The 19216-nt window shown below is 40.1% G+C and overlaps 1 protein-coding gene across 4 annotated transcripts in view; it reads left to right on the forward strand.

Annotated features, from left to right (window-relative positions):
* tmem131 (transmembrane protein 131) overlaps positions 1–19216 on the forward strand; it is a 56717-nt gene that overhangs the window by 35718 nt on the left and 1783 nt on the right. Inside the window, exons 17-40 of one of the 4 annotated variants that reach the window (XM_017698083.2) lie at positions 426–560; positions 1944–2048; positions 2162–2248; positions 3475–3627; positions 8215–8290; positions 8407–8521; positions 8633–8771; positions 10350–10459; positions 11001–11067; positions 11909–12057; positions 12503–12666; positions 13280–13463; positions 14226–14411; positions 15593–15748; positions 15843–16309; positions 16467–16654; positions 16792–16922; positions 17178–17299; positions 17375–17521; positions 17649–17805; positions 17930–18045; positions 18138–18222; positions 18325–18428; positions 18579–18724. In XM_017698083.2, the coding sequence (XP_017553572.2) occupies positions 426–560; positions 1944–2048; positions 2162–2248; positions 3475–3627; positions 8215–8290; positions 8407–8521; positions 8633–8771; positions 10350–10459; positions 11001–11067; positions 11909–12057; positions 12503–12666; positions 13280–13463; positions 14226–14411; positions 15593–15748; positions 15843–16309; positions 16467–16654; positions 16792–16922; positions 17178–17299; positions 17375–17521; positions 17649–17805; positions 17930–18045; positions 18138–18222; positions 18325–18428; positions 18579–18724 (3489 nt within the window). The remainder of the gene's footprint in view (positions 1–425; positions 561–1943; positions 2049–2161; positions 2249–3474; positions 3628–8214; positions 8291–8406; positions 8522–8632; positions 8772–10349; positions 10460–11000; positions 11068–11908; positions 12058–12502; positions 12667–13279; positions 13464–14225; positions 14412–15592; positions 15749–15842; positions 16310–16466; positions 16655–16791; positions 16923–17177; positions 17300–17374; positions 17522–17648; positions 17806–17929; positions 18046–18137; positions 18223–18324; positions 18429–18578; positions 18725–19216) is intronic. The other 3 variants (XM_017698084.2, XM_017698085.2, XM_017698086.2) reach the window with 3 other exon arrangements.

The raw sequence follows: 19216 nt of genomic DNA on the forward strand, positions 1-19216 counted from the left end.
GGTGTCCCACTGAAGAAAATATGTCCCATTCATGACCTCCTGAGATACTGACTGTATTAATACAGAGCATTTTAACATCTTAAACTCCCATAATCGTAATAATAACAATAATAAGATGATTTTTTTGAATAGCACACTTCATGCATACAGGGCAACTCAATGTGGGTTAAAAGACAAAAGAGGGAAGTTAAAAATGATATAGCAATAAAATCATATGCAGCAAGATGATTTTTACAGTGTGACAAATTTGAATGGATTATTATGAAATAGTTTGTAGAATGAAGTTGACATTGTGGTAAACCTTTTTTGTAGTGCCTTTTTGTGGTTTTGCCTGTAGTGCTTTTTTGTGGTTCTGTGTAAGGTTTTAGATATACTGGTGTACCGTGCATCATTGCTGATTAATGTGACTCACTCTTTCTCTGCAGCTGGAAATAAAGTCATGGCTGGTGACTGGAGACAGTCTTTCGATGGAGCTACTGAACACAGAGAAAGGGAACAGGAGTGTAGCGCTGGGTAGAATCATAGAGCTCCAGAACACTTCAGCAGTCCATTACAAAACTGTAAGGCTATATGTAAATCATAATATCTAATGGTAGACATTTACTGTACTGTGCAAACCTCAGAGACCACCTTGCATGCATTGAATTCCCTATCAAAATGCCATTAAGTACAAGTTATTCATTTTTCAGCACTGAGGAAAAAAGGTGAAAAACATATTTTACAGAGAAGCTAAAAAAACTTAAGTTTTCATTGTTTTTAAGAGAGTTGGTTGCATTTTTTGCTTTTTATTCAGTGACGCTGATGTCTAGGCTTTAACAAGGTAAGTGCATTGATCTCTAAAGACCAGCAGCTTCTTTGTTTAAAAAATTCCTTGTCAGTAACAACTGTGTGACAGACGCACATCCATTCAGACTCATTGTATTTTCTTCTGACAGTTGAAAGATTCATGGAAACACCTGTATATTTTTACTATCCCTCAAAGATAAAAGCGTAGTTTTATTTATTTATTTATTGGCAGTCTTGCCAATAAATGAATAGATTGTTCTGTTTCTTTTGTAATTAATTTTTTCAACTCAAGGGTTCAGTTCAACAGTCAAGGAATTTTTTTCCCACTTACTTTCCTTTAAATTGTTGCACAAGTGGATTATCTGATATATCTCCTGAAAAATAAATAATTTGCACCTACAGGTTGTTTTGACTACAAATTAGATAAATAGAAGTTAGAATTTAACAAAGTACTATGTGTACACACACACGCGCGCACACACACATTTATTTATATATATATACACACACACACACACACACACACACACACCCACCTCTTTTCTACATTAATTTCCACAGTGGCCTTTGTGTCTGCTAACCCAGTAGAGATCTAGTGACTACTGTAGGAAGAAAAAAAAAACATAAATGCAGTTAGAAAATTGGCTTCCAAGTTTTAACTGGGAGCCTGCTGTACTACACCCAGGTTTATTCTTGGGTGAAGATTCTGACCTGTTTTATTTGATCATGCGATTTATGTTTGAGACATAGTCCATGTTTGCTCTTGGGACCATCCTATCATGGTTGACTGAATATAAATTACGTAATGACAATTTAGCTGTGTCAGGGTTTTGCATACATTACCAACCCAATGTTCAGCTCTTGAATGCACAAGGCTGAATGTTTATATACTGACGTGTTGTGTTTGCACTTTTTATGCTTGGGGAGATCATCAGTCAGCTGACATGAAAGAAATGAATATAATGATCTGCATATCCTGCACCATGATTTCCATATATTAAAAGCAAAAGGACCAGTGTTTTCTGTGCAGTTGTACTTCATCAGGCATTTCAGTTTATGTAGTCAAAACATATGGAAACCAGAACTATGTGATTTTTTTTTTTTTTTTTTTTTTTTTGTGTAACGATGATCATGTATTTGCCGGTCTTCCCTTACAGGTCATTTTAGCATCTGGCTATTATGCAGCATTTAAAGTCACTCTGGTGGCTAAAGCACTGGAGGGTGTGTATGATGGAGCTGTACATATTACCACAGATTATGAGGTATGTGATCCTTCTATACTCTCACTGTGGATGTGTCTCAGATAACACTGGCATGACCATACTTGCCCAGCTGTGTTGTTTACAGTTTAGTCCTGTTTGCCTGTCTCTTACAGATATTGACCATTCCAGTAAAGGCCCTCATAGCTGTGGGAACATTAAGCTGTTCACCCAAACACATTATTATGCCTCCTTCCTTTCCGGTAAGTTCTTTGCTGCAAGAAGTGTCTTTTTACAGTGCAAACGTCCTTATAGTTAGTGATTCATATTGTCGGTGGATGTAGGTCAACACGCACCTGGTGATTCTGGATGAATTCAACATACTTGTGGTAGATTCACTGCCAAAACTACAAATTTGTTAAGTTATTTATTTATGTTTGTGTTTGTTCACATTATCTTTTTAATGTGACGTACATCTGACAACAATCTGAACAAATCAAACTCCTGTACTGACCCACATGCACAAAAGAACATTAGGCACACTGCTTCATCAGACACAGCTGTCCTCCAACAATCCTTAAGACTGAATGTTTTATGTGGCATTAGTATTATCTGTGCAGAAAAGAGTAAAAATGTGATTTTTTTAATACTTATTTTAATAGTAGAAGTTAATGAAACAAAGTTTTCTTTCATATTTCTGCTGTGAAAATAATTGCCGTTAACGGGATGCAAATTCAAGAGTCAAATGGTGGCATTTACTGGATAAAGAAACTTTACTAAAGATCTGTAAGAGGCTCCATTGACTTTTTTGTTTCTTTCCCTCTTTTACCAAAATATCCTGTGATTTTGAATAGTTTAATTTCTCTTGCTACAAAAGTGCCTTGCTCAGTGATGTTGGGGTTAGATATCTGTTTCTGCGCAGCATGAAATTATGAATAAGATAGTTGATGTAAAAGTCATGTGAATTCTCATCTGGCTGTTTAGACAGAGATCACATTGCCAAGTTTATCAAATACATATCCGATTTCACCACATATGAAAGTGGCCCAAACAAAAACCATCAGATTGAATCTATTTTTTATTGCTCATATTGTCTTACATATGGAAAAAAAAGACTTTTCAAGTTTCTTTTTTCTGCTACTTTGTGTAGACAATACACCAGAAGAATATAATTTTGAATATTTTTTTTCTCATGATTATTCAAAAGCTAAATAGGTAGTAGATGCTTAATTTATAGATGACAAAGGCATTGAAGAGGACTTCAGTATCAAACTTTGGCTGAAGATATTTCCTCACAAATCCTGACTGACACAGTTAGCTCCCTTTAGTTACCACTCCCTGTCTGCTCTGCTGCACACTTGTCAAGAAACAGTCCATTAGCAGTTGCCAAATGTTTCCTGTGTGTACCCATCCCAATCCCCTCCAGACTATATTGTACATAGTTCATTGTTTGTGTGTGTGTGTTTGTGTGTTTGACATTTATCTCCAGGGAAAAGTCGTTCACCAGGGCCTCAGCATCCAAAGTTCATTCTCTCAGAAGGTCAGGCTTCAGCAGATCCTTTCTCTTACTGAGGATGTGCGGTTTTACTACAAACGACTTCGTAGTAACAAAGTGGAGCTGGAGCCCAGACGCAAATCCAAGGTACCTGTGCTTTATAGACCTTTGAAGTTGTGTTGTCATTCTGTAGTTCATGTCCAGTCTATATTAGGAGCTCTAAGCTCTACTCTAAGGGATCTAAGCAGATTTTCTTTATAAGGGAAAGCCAAAATGTTTGCAAAGCCAGTATGTTAATGCACATATGTACACGTTCTTTTTAAATTGGGTCATTTAGCAGTTTAATGTGAACAACCACTACATGCCACATGCGTGTTAGAAGCAAGGGAACACATGTTCATGTAACATTATTTCAGACCACAAGAAAGTTCACTATTAAGCACTTATTATAAATTTAAATTTTGTTGAAGTGAAAATTGGTGTGTCACTGTAGTCATTTATTTGTTGAATTTATATTGGAAACAAAATATAAAAAATAAAGTGTGCATGTACACAAGATATGGTTGTTTTATCTTTGTTTACAAACAAAGTCCCATATGTAAGTGTGTTTCTTACTTACTGAGTGGCTATACGTCCGAGAGGATGTATACCAAATGAGTCACCCTGTGCCCCTTGCATGTGATGTCATAGAGGCCTCATTGTCCTGTGACTCACCGCAAGCTTCCTTTTTCTCTACTCACCATCAGACCTACTATGCAGTCAGGTGACACCATTTCCTAGTGTTAAGAGATTGAAAATTCTTTGTCCTCTTCAGGCAGTTGTCTTCTGCTCCTCATCTGACCACACCTCAAACATCTCTGTGTAGGCTGTGTAAGCTTTTCCCTCACCTCAGTCAGTTGGCTATCTGGCTTGGGATCATGACAGACTGATGGTGAATTTGGTTCATGGCTGCCACCAAATATGGCTCGAGCAGTCTACACTTTCAGATGCATGTAGGGCGATGATTCTCTCTCTGCCCTTAATTCTGGGCCGCGTCTTTGGCCTAGTTGTTAGGGAAGCTCTTGAATGCTACTCTTCCTTTTCCAAGTCATCTAGGCTGGAGACCCCCCACAAAGTTCTTTCCTGGGCAGAAGAGCAACAGAAATTGAGGACTCTCCTGTTCAGCCAGAGGGCTTTTACTCTACTTTGTTGTTCGGAAGAAAGACAGGCATATTGGCCAGTTCTGGGTTTCTGGCAGTTGGACTAGCTTCTGAAGATTTTACTCTTATACATGCTCCACATTGCTGCTGTTCTTCAGTGTTTGCAAAGGAAAATGGGTTACTTCGGTGGACTTACAAAGTCCTGTATTGCCAAACGCAGGTGTTTTCTCCTGGTTGTGTTCCAGGGCAAAATGTTTTAGTTCAAAGGTATGGTCCTCAGACTGTCATTAGCTTTTAAAATGTTAAAGTGCATACTGCCCTCCATTGTTGAAGCGGCTGACTGTAGCTGTGGTCGCAAGGTAGTTGGTGCCTGTCGGGGCGGTAATCCTCGAACCCGGTGGTGGACACCCCAGGTGAGAGATGCTGTCAAGCTGAAGAAGGAGTCCTACCGGACATGGTTGGCCTGTAGGACACCAGAGGCAGCTGTCAGGTATCGACAGGCCAGGCGATCTGCGGCTTCAGTCGTTGCCAAGGCAAAAACCCGGATGTGGGAAGAGTTCGGTGAGGCCTTGGAAAGTGACTTTAAGTCGGCTCTGAAAAGATTCAGGCAAACCGTCAGGCGACTCAGAAGGGGAAAGCAGTGTGCCACTAGCACTGTATATAGTGGAGATGGTGTGCTGCTGACTTCGACTGAAGACGTCATTGGGCGGTGGAAGGAATACTTTGAGGACCTTCTCAATCCCACCAACACGTTCTCCAGTGAGGAGGCAGAGTCTGGGGACACGGGAATAGGCTTGTCCATTACTGAGGCCGAAGTCGCTAAGGTAGTTAAAAAGCTCCTTGGCGGCAGGGCTGCAGGGGTGGATGAGATCCGTCCCGAGTTCCTCAAGGCTCTGGATGTTGTGGGGCTGTCTTGGCTGACACGCCTTTCAAACATTGCGTGGACATCGGGGGTGGTGCCACTTGATTGGCAGACTGGGGTGGTGGTGCCTCTTTTTAAAAAAGGGGACCGGAGGGTGTGTTCCAACTACAGGGGAATCACACTCCTCAGCCTCCCTGGTAAGGTCTATGCAGGGGTACTGGAGAAGAGAGTCCGGCTTATAGTCGAACCTCGGATTCAGGAGGAGCAGTGCGGGTTCCGTCCTGGTCGTGGAACACTGGACCAACTCTTTACCCTCTCCAGGATTCTGGAGGGTTATATGGGAGTTTGCCCAACCAGTCCACATGTGCTTTGTGGATTTGGAGAAGGCATTCGACTGTGTTCCCCGGGGTATTCTGTGGGAGGTGCTTCGGGAGTACGGGGTACATGGCTCTTTGCTACGAGCCATTCAGGCCCTGTACAAACAAAGCAGGAGTTTGGTTCGCATGACCGGCAGTAAGTCAGACTTTTTACCAGTGAGAGTTGGACTCCGTCAGGGCTGCCCTTTGTCACCGATTCTATTCATAATTTTTGTATATGTGACTCTTCCACTTGTGGCTGATGTCCCACCAGCTGGAGACTCTGGCTACGTTTACACAGCAGGTAAAATTTTGACTAATGTCGAGTTAGACTGACAAAGTCGCATGAATTCTGATCTGGCTGTTTAGACTGAGTCGCATTGCCGCAGATCGGATTTCAGTACCACATATGAAAGCTTCTCAAATCGGAATTGAGTATTTCAGTGTCTGTGCATTTTGCTGTTCACACTGCTACACAGATGACGCATCTGTGTCACACAAAAAGAAAAAGATTGGATTTGGGCCACTTTTACCTGCTGTGTAAGCAAATGCCACAAGCATGCATTAATTTGTATTCCACATGGGTGTCTGTGAGCTCTCAGACCGTGGCGGTCCTTAGAGTTCCTCATGAGACGATGATGGGTCAGCTGTCCTGAGAAGTAGCGACAACATGCATCTATCACAAGATGGGTTGTAGTATGGTGGCACAAGTGGATTCAGGACAGGTGTCCAGTAGAAATTGATGAGGAACATATCAACCGTCTTGAACATATCAACCTCACCTTTTCAGTATTTTCTTCCAAATTTCCTGGGCAGACATGTGCCTGTGCTTCGGACAATCGAGCTTTTGTCTACCATGTGAACCGCTACACTGGCACAAGATCTTGGGCACTGTTGATCCTGGAGCAGGACATATGCTATCCTATACCAAGCTTCTCTCTTTTTTGATCAACCCTCTGGTGGCATAGTCAATCAGCCCAGGCTAATGGAGACTTCACCAAGATGTGGTTAATGTGGTTCGGGGAAAATATGGAGCAGAAACGCCCATTCGCCGCCTGTTTGCTTTGTTAGACACGACTTTCTGTCGGCTATGGTTCTTGGAACAGTACCAAAACAGTCCATTGGGACAGGACCAGCTGGCTCATGACTGGTCAAGAGATCTCATGTGTGCATTTTTCCACTGACTTATAGCACTCCTAGACAGAGTTCAGAGAGAAGAACGTTGGGTGCTCTTGGTAGTGCTATGGTGACCGAAACTACTACTGTCTTGTGTCATAGGGCACAGGTATGGCTTCCACAACTGTTTGGAGTTTCACCAGCTGTGGTTCTGGCTGATCTGTCATTGTGATCTGGAAAAATACAATTCTGAATGCACCTTCAACCCATACTGTGTACAAGGGCAAGTGGCAGGTTTTCACGGGCTAGTCAAAGAACCAGTGCTATATCTCTGTTATGGCAAAGGTGTTTAAAACAGACCGGCCGTTTATATGCTTTTCAGAAGCTAAATATGGCTCTCCACTCTCAAAGCAGCGTCTTTCACATTTGGCTGGTGGAGGTGATTGAGCTGCCAGCCGTCCACTACCTGCGCATTCTACTGGCGACTCCATCAGGAAAGACTACATTTTAGGCCTCCTTTACAGGAGTTCCTTTCGTTGACAGTGTTGTACAGCAGCCACATGGTCTACAGGTTGCACTTTTACTCCACTCTATAATGACAACGTTGCAGTGTCATCAGACCTTACACTGGCTTTCCCATAACATGGGCTTTGTCTGATACGTTCCTTGCGACTGTATGCCCACAGATCATTCACTCAGTACTGCCCCTGGCACTCAGGATCTATGAACCATAATGCTAGTTATGAATGTGACCATGGATATGGGAGTAGTGGATGACTGTCAGTGTTAATGGTCACTCAGAGAAAGCAAGAAGATCTAGGTCCCTGAGGAAGCTGAGGAAGAGTCATGGCATGATATAGCCTCTGTGACATCACTAGCATTACTCTCTGTGGAAGATATGCTAGCTGGTTTTTTTCTTAGAACATCAACGAAATGTGTATGGCTTTAATAAGTTTCGTATGTTGGTTCATTAATGACCTCATCAAGGGGTCCAGTAACAAAAATTAAAAATGTATGAACAGCAAAACATATTGGCTTTGGAGCATTTTTTTAAAATGGAGTTGTAAGATAGCTTTTGTTTGTTGTTTGTTTGTTTTTGCACCATTCAGTTTCTTCTTCGTAGAGAGAAAAAAACAGCTTAGACCCAGAGTTACACAGGCATGACTACAAAAAGATCCACATCCACAGCACTTCACGCATCTACAGTGTAGAATCTGCCTTAATTGAACTTTTTTTTTCTATATATTTCTCTCTTTTACAGATAGCAAATATTTATTTTGATGCAAGTTTACAGTGTGGTGATCACTGTTATGTGGGATTACCATTTGTGCTGAAATGTAAGTTCTGTTAATTTTTTGCTGCCTTCGATTTATTTTGGTTCTGTTTGTTTGTTTTATAGGAGTTTTTTGTCAAATGTGTAAAATACTTGTTCATTATTTTATTGTGTTTGCAGCTGAATCAAGACCCCATAGTGTGGCCATGCAAGAGGACATTTGGGATGCTGATGTAGATTTGCACCAGAGGTTGTTGAAAAGATGGCGAGAGCTGAAAGAACAGTTAGGGCTTGAGTGAGTTCTGCCTCCAAGGCTTACTGTGTTTACAGTTTCCAAATCATATTTCAGTGTCTACTGCAAGGGCGTATTTGTAGCAACTTGAACAAATGCTGTGTTTCTCTGTAGGGTTGAAGCATTCTTTGAAGTAAACACAGATCTTCAGAAAAATGTGCAGACTAAAATCTCAGCACAGCTTACATGGCCCTCACTAGTAAATTCCTCACAGCAAGTTCTGTTCTCCCTCACCAACACCAACAGCTCTTCGGTGAGTACTTTTTACATTCATTTGCATGTTTGTGCATTTTCTTTTTAAGTTTTTCCAAACCTGAACATTGTGCTTGTTGAATAGGAATATGAGTGAGCACACAATTTCCATATTCATTTAATTTGTTTGTTGAAGTCGAGGAGAGTTCAGCACCCAGCCGAGGTGTGAAAAAAAAATTGCCGCCTTGCAAACTGCAGTTAAACCAGAGGGATAGAGTTATTGAAGAGTCTCAGCTGTGCAGAGTCATTTTGGCCCTTCTCAGTGCTGTTGAAGCCCATGAACTTCTTTGCGTCTAGTTCCACCACAGCAACTTCATGAGGTCAAAGAGACATCATAAATTGCATTTTAACTTCCTTCTTTATGCATTATTCTTATATAGACTTTCTTCTGTTTGAATGATCGGCTCAATTCGTAACACAACTGTGCTTCTCTTTTTGAATTGATGGTCTTGAGTTGTCTAGGAAACTTCCTGTGAACACTTCCTTTAAACAAATGCAAATTATACAGTTCATAATGCAGAAAAGTAACCCAAAACAATTTCCAGTACTAACATGTGACCAGTGCTATGGTCTTCTGCCTGTTAAGTGCAGTCTGGTTTTCACCATACATTATGGGAACATTGTTGTCAGGAAAATTAATTTTTGAGTTGCCTTATAAATCAAGATGCAAGGAGTAATCCCATTACTCCAACCACAGGTTGTTTTTGTAGTTCACTAGTTATAGTTTTAGGGGAAAATTTTACAAAAATTATATTTATCTGGTTTATTATGAGATAAAGGCACAGAAAATGTTCTTTTCCTCTAGAAAGTGCCCTACAGCATGGTATGGTTACTAATCTGAATCCAGAATTAACTAACGGGTACCTGTGTTTATTTCCTATTGTATAACAGTACCTATGAAAGTAGCTGGAGGTTGTGTGGTGGTGACATGATTTCCTATACAATGGTAAAGTTAACAATAAACACTTCAAATGGCTCAAATTCTGATTTACCTTTTACTCCGCATGTTATGTAGTCACAGCCAGCGATTCTAGCTGGCTAGTGTTGCTAGCAGGGGTGGTCCTCTCCTCATTAGTTTGGTGTGTTTCTTACCCTGGAATGAATGGGAACCAAATTCACTTCGCAATGGGAATGTCGATAAAATGTATCACAAATTTGTAACCATATGGTGCCTTACCACACTGCCTGGTAGAAAAATGCCTCACAACATTGAGTATAATACCACTTGTGTTAAGTAGACGTCATGGGGGCCTTAGAAAGAGTAGTTGTTGCTGTTATTGCAGTTTTTATATTATCATTTGTTTTGAGTTTACAATTGGGGCGATTGTATTGTCTTACAAAACGAAAAAACAGATATTCACTTTATAACAGAAAATCGAGATGTGCAAAAATCCAGTAAATCAAACACTGTTTGACTGAATTTTTATGGTAAACCATGTTACTACATTAACATGTAGGAACATGTAGTATGGTACACTTTAGGGCTACAGAGCGGGTACATATGTGGAACACACTTTTGGACACACATGTGACCATATCTTTTCCTGCATCCCCTCACCACTTTTCTCAACTCTGTTAGGAGGAGGAGGTTGTTCTGGAGAACCCGTCTGATGTACCAGTCTATGTGCAGGTTCTTCCAGTGGCCCTCTACCCAAACCCTTCAGCGTTCACCGGAATACTAGAAGACAGGTAATGCATCAGGTCGCACTTGTACTACTTGTAACAAAACAGGAAGCCTGTCTTTTTGTTGTGTAGTGCAAGGTTTGCAGATTCTTAGGAAGTACTTAGGAAGTACTTGTACCCAGGAAATAGGCTATGTTTGTTAGGCTTGATTTGATAATCTATTTTAAAATAAAAATAGCAAGTACAAAAGAAAAGAAACTTTTAGCTTACTCTGAGTTAATAAGCAAAGCATGAAGAGGGAGACAACAAAGACTGTCGAAGTTACAAAGCTACAAAGATATTTAAAAAGCTATGCAGCAAATTACATTACACTAATAACATATTCATATTGTACTTTCTTATGTAGCAGAAAAAAAACTTGTGCATAGTTTTTCTTTTATTAAGCCCTAGCTGTATTAAATTGCTATGAAACCTTGTCCTCTAAGTAGTAGTACAGTGTTGCTTATTAGTTTTATTGCATTTTGAAAGGTCCTCTTTCAGCCAGATCTGTGTTTTAAAGAGGGCATTAAGCTTTGTTTGACTGCACTGTTTGCCTGTCCCCTCACAGATTCCCAAGAGGAAAGTTATCCATCATTGATACAAATACACTGGAATTTGAGGTCCAAAGAAATCAAGTGAGCAAAATTCTAAGCAAGTCACACCAACTTTCAGTTTAGGCCAACTGGTACTCTGTAACACTTGTACTAACAAACTAAAAGGAGTAAAAAGCAAAGCACACGAATGAGGGCATTTAAAACAATTTCTATTCAAAAAGATTAACTGATTTTAAAGCTAACACTGGAGCTAATCATAGTGGTGTTAGACCCTGAAGAAGACTCATCATTTTTTTTATACAGACTCAGCACATAATAATAATAATATAAAGACTGACATATATAAGTGTATTAACATTTATCTTTACACACAATATTTTAACACACAATATTTTATCACAAACATAAGTGCTATATTGTCCTGTTTAATCGGACTTATTTTTAACCCATATAAAGTTTTTCCTCCCTCCAGAAGGTCGGCATAGCGTATGTGAAGCATTATTCATTACTTAGGAATACCTTTCCACCATTTCTTACTCTAATAATTCTAATGAACTTGCTTCCTCGTTCTTACTGAAGATTTGCTTTGAGGAGTTTTGTCAGAGCTTTTCCTTCATTTGGTGGAGGAATTAATATTAAGAGATAGCTGACTGGGAAGTGTGACCGTCATAATTTTGCAAACAGTCAATTGATAATTTATTGTCCAGCTTAGAAAGCTTTGATCATAACTTTGCTTATCATTTAGTTTAGCTTTGTGAAGTTGTTTTGCGATACAGTGAATGTCTCTGATTATTTGTTTCCATGATTATGCTGTTCAAAGATTTAGATATTTATAATTGAATTACTAAGATTGCTGGGGTTCTTTGCATCTAATAATTATTGTGTGTGTGTGTGTGTGTGTGTGTGTGTGTGTGTGTGTCAGTCCTCAGTAACTAGTTCCACAGGATTTGTCGAAGGGTCGACCCGGCCTTTTGTCTTCAATCTGCTGCTCATGCCAGGTGAAGCCAAGTCCCTCAGTGTGAAGTTCACACCCATCAGCAATCATAGTGTGTCCTCCCTGCTGGTAGTCAGGTGAGCTCTTACAGCACACTCTGTATATACACAAAGCCCCACCCATGGCCATACACTAAAACGCTTTGAAGCTCTCAGGCCGGAGGGCTATGTTGGGTGTGTCTTTATTGGTCTTCATTCTGCTTCCAAAAGAAGTTAATCAGAGTAAGTCAATGTCTGAAATTTAAAACTGAATCAGTGGTATATACAAAATAAATGTGTCTGATTTCAGGTACTGAAGTTTTAGCTAAACATTGGGTGCAATATTCTTCTTATTAGGGCAAAGAAGTAGTTCAGCTTTTCATAGGTGTTATTTTTTTTTAACCAGCGGTATCTTTTGCCTGTGTTGTAAATTTGTAACAGTGAGCACTTGAATGATGTCAGTTTATGCAGTAACTAGTAAAAACTCATTGTTTACAGATTTTCCATTGATATGTTTTGACCGTGTCTTGTGATGTTTGTAAAGGAATAACCTGACAGTGGTGGACCTGATCATGGTGCATGGTCAGGGTACAAGAGAAAGTCTGAAGCTTGCTGGGAAGGCCCCAGGTCCAGGGAGCTCCCTGAGATTTAAGATGACTGAGGCACTCCTCAAAGACTGTTCAGAAAGTGAGTGTCATCTAGCATCAGGTGATTCCTTTTAAGAGTTCAGGAATTGCATAAGAAAACCATCTCAGGGCATTTTCAAGTCCTTTATTTTGTGAGCTTAATAATAACTGTTCCTTTCTCAAAAAATCTTTAAAAAAAGCTTTTTTAAGCTAAGAACTATGAAGTTAACAACAGTGATTATGTAAGAAATGGCAGCATTACCTCATTGTTAGTTTTCAAATAAGCATGACAGGATTTTTTTTTTAACTCCATGTGAGTTTTTCTTGTCAATGCTTTCCTTATGTTTCCCCTTCTTGTTCCCTTCTTGTTGTTGCAGTTTCATTAGTCATTTTTGTAATTTATACACTGCAAAACCCCACAAAAATCCCTCACATTAAGTGCATCAGTTTACTTTTTCAGCTTTATTGTGAGAGCCAGAAAGCTGCCTGGAAGTTGGAACAAAGTGACAGGCCCCATGGTAGAAATGCCAGAATAATTTGAATTGTGAATAAATATGAAGTTTTTTAAGGTTGTTATAGACATGGTTTAATTAAACTCTGCACTTGCATTCCTCTAACATAAATAACTGAGCTATTTTGCATTGTAAAAACATGTATATTATAAACATGTTATTGTAATTTGTTTGTTTTTAAAGACAAACCCAAGGAACCAAATTTCACTCTGCGAAGGACATTCAGACTGGAGAATACGGGCCTTCTCCCCATCCACATCCGATCCATGGAAATCAGTGGCACCCCCTGCCAGGGCTATGGATTCAAAGTTCTCAACTGTCAAGAATTTGCACTCAAACCAAACACTTCGAGAGACCTCATCATACTGTGAGTTTCCCCAGTATTTGCTTTGACTCTATAATCTTGCAGTAATTAAAATTTCACATAGTATATCATTGATGCTCAGGCCAATTATGTAAGTGCCAGACTCTTCTTTCTGGTTCATGACATTCCAAAATAGTGTAGTAGTAACTTTAGCTCGAAGGAAAATAAGCATCAATTAGGAAATACTGAAGAGAAGTGCTTTGTGCCAGCATTAGTAGGCTGAGGATTTGCTTGAAATGCACAAGATTAAAGGGAAAATTTCAAATAAAATATCATCTGAGAAGAGGCGGACAAAAACTAGGTCAGTGTCCAACCTCAAGCTGGAAGTTAAACATTGCCTGTCAAGCTTCAGTGTCTGAAGGTGCTATTAATACATGTAAATCCCGCACATGTGGAGTGTTTCCTCAACGGGGATATGAATTGCCTCTCTGTTGTGCCACCCCACCCAAATATTTCTCTTGGCAGCGTCATTGACTCAGCACTGTGAATTTTGAGTATTTGAGAGTGCTTGATTTGAACGATTTAATTTACTGCCATACTGACTTGTTCACCTAATTTCTTTGATAATTTTTTTAATATACAATATATTTTTTGCCTCTTGTTGGTTGATGTTATTTTCTTTTCTGCCTGTTCTGTAACCTCATAGAGATTACAAATATCAGTATATGGTTGATTTAAGATATTCACCTAATTTCTTAGATTTTCTTTTCCTTTTTTTTTTTTTGGTGCCTGATCTCAGATTTCTGCATTTTCTGTTTGGTACAGGTTTACACCAGATTTCACATCATCGCGAGTCATCCGGGAGCTGAAGTTTGTGTCGGCAGGCGGCTCAGAGTTCACGTTCGTGTTGAATGCTTCGTTGCCCTATCACGTGCTGGCAGCGTGTGCGGAGACCATCCCCCCACCCAACTGGGAGCTGGAGCTCTACATTATTGTCTCCCTCTTTATGAGGTGAGTATTGGTGCTGGGTCAAATTACACTCTGCATGATGCACAATAGAGCAACTTTTCTTGTTGTTCTTAACTAGTACAGGTTGCGGCAGTAGGACTGTATACTGTTTGTATTTCTATTTTAAAACATTTCATTCAGTTTGATCATTTGATGAGGCTGTTATCAGTAGTAGAGATGCACAGTGACATTGGAAGCATATTGACATCAGCAAATATTTGCTTAGGCATAAATATCTACGATATTTGGTGATATGCAATATTTCAAAAACACTTCACTGTTGTTACTGCCTCAGAAACCTTAAATATCGATACATCCATAATCAGCAGATTCAATTTCTGAAATTTGTTTATATTAGCAATGCTGCAGTTGTTCTGAAAATAGGTCACTTTCTTTTAATGGTTACATCAAGTATGTCAGTTTAGAAAGGAAATTTTAAAAAACGGCTTATAGTGTATTTCATAAGGCTGTTACCGTGACGCATATGGGCAATATGGAAAAACAAAATATTCAGAGATTTTTTTAGCATGAAGACTATATAGACCAGGAATTGCTTGCTTACTTATTTATTTACTCACACCACAACAACAAACAAGCTGGCCGAAATGTGTTCAAATGACACAGACAGTCTATCTCACCACCTCCTTCTGTATCTGGAACTTTGAGAGCTTTCGCATTAAGGTCAGATTTCTGTAACCCTGTGCCCTATTTGAGCTACTTTTGCAGTTCTAAAACCATGTGTTTGGAAGCAGAGGATAAACAAATACTTGTGACGTTGTCAGAAAAGTTCACACAGCTGCTCTGTCAGCTTGGTTGTCCCCATGCCAGCGTCAGAGGCAACAGTGATTGTGACAGTGATTATTGAGTTCATGTTGTCGGCGCAAAATTGAACAAGGGACGAATAAAATAATGTTTCTGTTTGGTGTGCAAGATGTCATCAGGTATACATGTGTTGAATTAATTGACCTGATTAATTACTCAAATAAAGCATGTTCAGTATGCAACTATTTCTCTTTAAGACTACAACTCAAGGCCAATACAATCTGCACAGCTTGCATCTAACAACCTATACACTACGTTGGCAAACAGGGTTGAGTTTGGCTCCTTTATGCTGTTTATGGAGAAAGTGAAAATACTTTATGGTTATGGCATGATGGGTCTTAAATCATCTGGTGTTTCTTCAGTTCTATGTTTCTCCTGGTTATCGCCACTGCCTATTTGGAGGCCCAGGGAATATGGGAGCCTTTCAAAAAACGCCTATCTGTGGAATCCAACTCTCCCATGGAGACCGGAAAACCATTTGATCTCAGGGAAATTGTTAGAATTCAAAATGATGCAAAGTAAGTTTCCCTGTTCCCTGTTTCTCTGCTGTTTTGTTGCATGTCCTATGTAGTACTCATGATCGCAATTTGACTGTTTGCAATGTGTACGCAGCTTGAACGATTTTGCTGACTCACACCAGAACTCGACTAAAGGAATGTATGGGTCAGGTAGTGGTGGACGAGCTGGTGGGCGGCAGGGTGGCCCCCACTCCAACTCCAATGGCAGCACCATTTTGGGGGACAGCAAGTCCAGAACCGGCTCAGGCCGCTCAGCATCTATGCAAGCTTCCTCCCCTTCTTCCTCTCAGCTCATAAAAGACAGTGGCCCAGGACTCTGTCAGTTAACCCATCGTAAGACAAAGAACTCAAAGCAGCAACAGCAGCAGACCTCCAGCCCCATGGAAGAGCTCCAAAACTTAGGCACAGCCACCCTGTCCCAACCTCACAGAAGCCACAGCATGGAGGATCAGGACTACAGCAGACTTCTCATAGCCATGGACAAAGACTTAGATCGGCCTGAGTCTCCTGCCATCAATTTGTTCACAGAACAGAACATACAGCAACCTTCACAAAACAAAGGTAATATACCTTGGCAAGCTGACATAGAAAAATCTCTTGATATGGTCAATGTAGACTTAATGGTTGTGATTTTCCAAAGCTTTGAATTTAATAGCTTGCTTAATTTCAGATAGAGAAAAAAAAACTTGGTTGTAACAGAATTTCTGTTAATATTTAGTAGTGCTGGAATCAAAAGGGAAACTGAAGACTAAATCAAAGGCTCAGAAGAAGAAAGAGGAGAAAGAGAGGAAAGCAAAGGGAAAGACTCAAGGAGAAGAGTTGAAAGAGGCTCTTGCAGACAATGACGACAGCTCCTCCACTACCACTGAGACCTCTAACCCAGATACAGAGAATAATCTTAAAGAGGTAACAAACCAAACTGTCAGTTATTTATACAATGCACAGGAATTGTCCAGCATATAGACAAGATCAGCAACAAGTGCAAACGTGACATTTTGTCAACATTCAGTGCATCTCCTAATGAGTGGTTTTGTATTACATAGGAACCAGTAAAGAAGAAGGTCCGAACAGTCACGATGGATAAAGAAAGCGAAGAAGTCCCTCCCTCCCCTACTAAACCCAAAATCAAGAAACAATCAACCACAAAGAAAGAGAATCAAGTGGAGAAGTCCAGGTTTGGAAGCTATTTCTAATCATTTTCAAGTTTAACCGAATGTAAGCTTGTGCCTTCACAAATTTCAATTGTATTTGTATGTGTGCTGTTAATTTAACTACAGCAGTATTTCTAGCAAATGAAATTCTCAGTAGCTGCTATTCTGTTTGCCTTTTTTTATTTTTGTGAGTGCTGACCATGATGGTCTCTGCCTTTGTAAATCAATAGATGCCAATGTCTTGTGGTTGACAGTGCATTTCTTTGTGTTTGTTGTAGTTCTCTGGAACTCCCCTATGTCACCCCTTTGGAAAACAAGCAGCGCAAGACATTCCCTAAAAATGTCATCAGTACAGGAACCTCCACCGTGCCTAAACCAAGACCTTCACAGAAACAGAGAGGTAAGTGTAAAGTCAGTGTGCTTTCTCTTGTTTGCTCTTGAAGCTCTGTGGGTAACTGTAAGTGCTCTTTTCCAGTGCCTGGTGGGAAGCTGGAGGACGGGCGTCCGTCTCCATTGGCAAAGTTCCTTAACAACGGCTTTATGCAGGAGTTCAGTAGTGGTTCAGAGGGAGAGAAAGAGTCCCCCCCACCAGAATGGGATGTTCCACTCAAAGTTAGCAGCCGTAAGTCCATTCGTTGAATCTTCTGCCCCAAACAGATATTAACAGACTCTTGCTTCTCAATTTTTATATTTTATATGATTATATTGCAATATCAGATAACATGCATTTATTTCTTCTCTCCTGTTAGAAGCAGACAGTCTTCAACAGATTTCCTTGCAGACCATGAATGCAGATCCCTTTCTGAAGAGACCCATCTCAGCCATCTCCAGAACTTGCTCCCCTCCCCCTACCTCACCCACCCTGATGCCTCGTGTAAGCTACAGCAGCGTGCTTAACACCAGCAGGTAACACACACGAACATACAGACACAGATTCTGACGCATTATGACTCCCTTAAGGAGCTTGAAAGGATTTCACGTTTTAAAGAATTGTGAAAGGTGGTTGATTGTCGTCATCCTCCTTTTATAGTGAGGTGAATTCAAAGAAGGCTCCAGGGAATAAACTAACCAAATCCACATCTCTCCCTGGCAAGAATGGAAATCCCACTTTTGCAGCTGTGGCTGCTGGGTATGACAAAAGCCCTGGTACGTTACATCTAAAGAGAAATATAATACTAAAACCTTTGTTGTTGTGTTCAAAGCAGGGTTTCTGATTGTGTGCTTGTGTGCATTCTCAGGTGGCAGTGGCTCAGGTAAAGCAGATGGTCTTGGGAAGGTGGCCCTACCGCACATGACTTCGGTGGAGAGTGACAGCTCTGACAGGCAAGTTAACCATCATAACATAATCTGATTTCAGACACATTAAATCTACTTAAATGTAACATTCAAGTATGTGAATGTAAAACAACATATTCTCATGAGTAGTTCTGGATTATGGAGTCCTGTTGAAAGCATCAGCAGCCCTGGCTTCAGTTCCCACAACTCTTTCTCTGCGTTTGGACCCAACAACCCACTCAACTTGTCTGGAGGTTTGTGCGTTTGCGTGTGTGAGTGCGTGTGCGTGTATATACTTAATATAAAAAATAAAGAACAGAATCATTACAACTGGTCTTCACAGTAAAAAATGCCTTCACTGCAGTAGTAGTAACAGTAATTTTGCTTTTGCTTATTTTGTTAAGTCTTCAGTGGCATGGCTGCTGTGCCCAAGAGTTTGGAATCTCAGTCAAGCTGGCCTGAATACTCCTCCATGTCCTCTTCCATCTGGGACTCAGAACGATCAAGCTCTTGGCCTACCAGCACTGGCTCCCCTACCACTCCAACAGCTGTAAGATCCATTAAAGCACCACACTAACAGTGACTACATTTCAGTGTTGGAAGTTATGAGGGAAACATTTGATTCAGGATGAGATTTATTCACCCAGTTTTTAACAGATCAGTATTTGACAGGCTGGCTTAATATGGCCGGCACAATACGTGATGTACTGAACATGTCAGGTATTGTTATTGAAGATATGAGATCAGGCCGTTTTCATTACGTGTCTGATTTGAATTTTGGAAGTGCAGTGAAAAATAGATTGTCTATTTTCTGTAATAAAATGAGACCATTTCCTTTTGAAGGTTATTTGAAGGGCCCATATCCTGAAAAACCAACCTTTCCTTACTTTTGTAAATCAAAAGATTTAATGTAATATGCAACATTGTTCAAACGTACTGTTCACTCACCAGTATATAAAGTTAATGTATATAATCTAAGCAGCATAACCAGTCTATTGTGAATTCATTGTTTTTGTAATGTCGCAAAACCGCTGTGCTATTA

This window comes from Pygocentrus nattereri, chromosome 26, assembly GCF_015220715.1.
Source record: "Pygocentrus nattereri isolate fPygNat1 chromosome 26, fPygNat1.pri, whole genome shotgun sequence".
Lineage (NCBI taxonomy): Eukaryota > Metazoa > Chordata > Actinopteri > Characiformes > Serrasalmidae > Pygocentrus > Pygocentrus nattereri.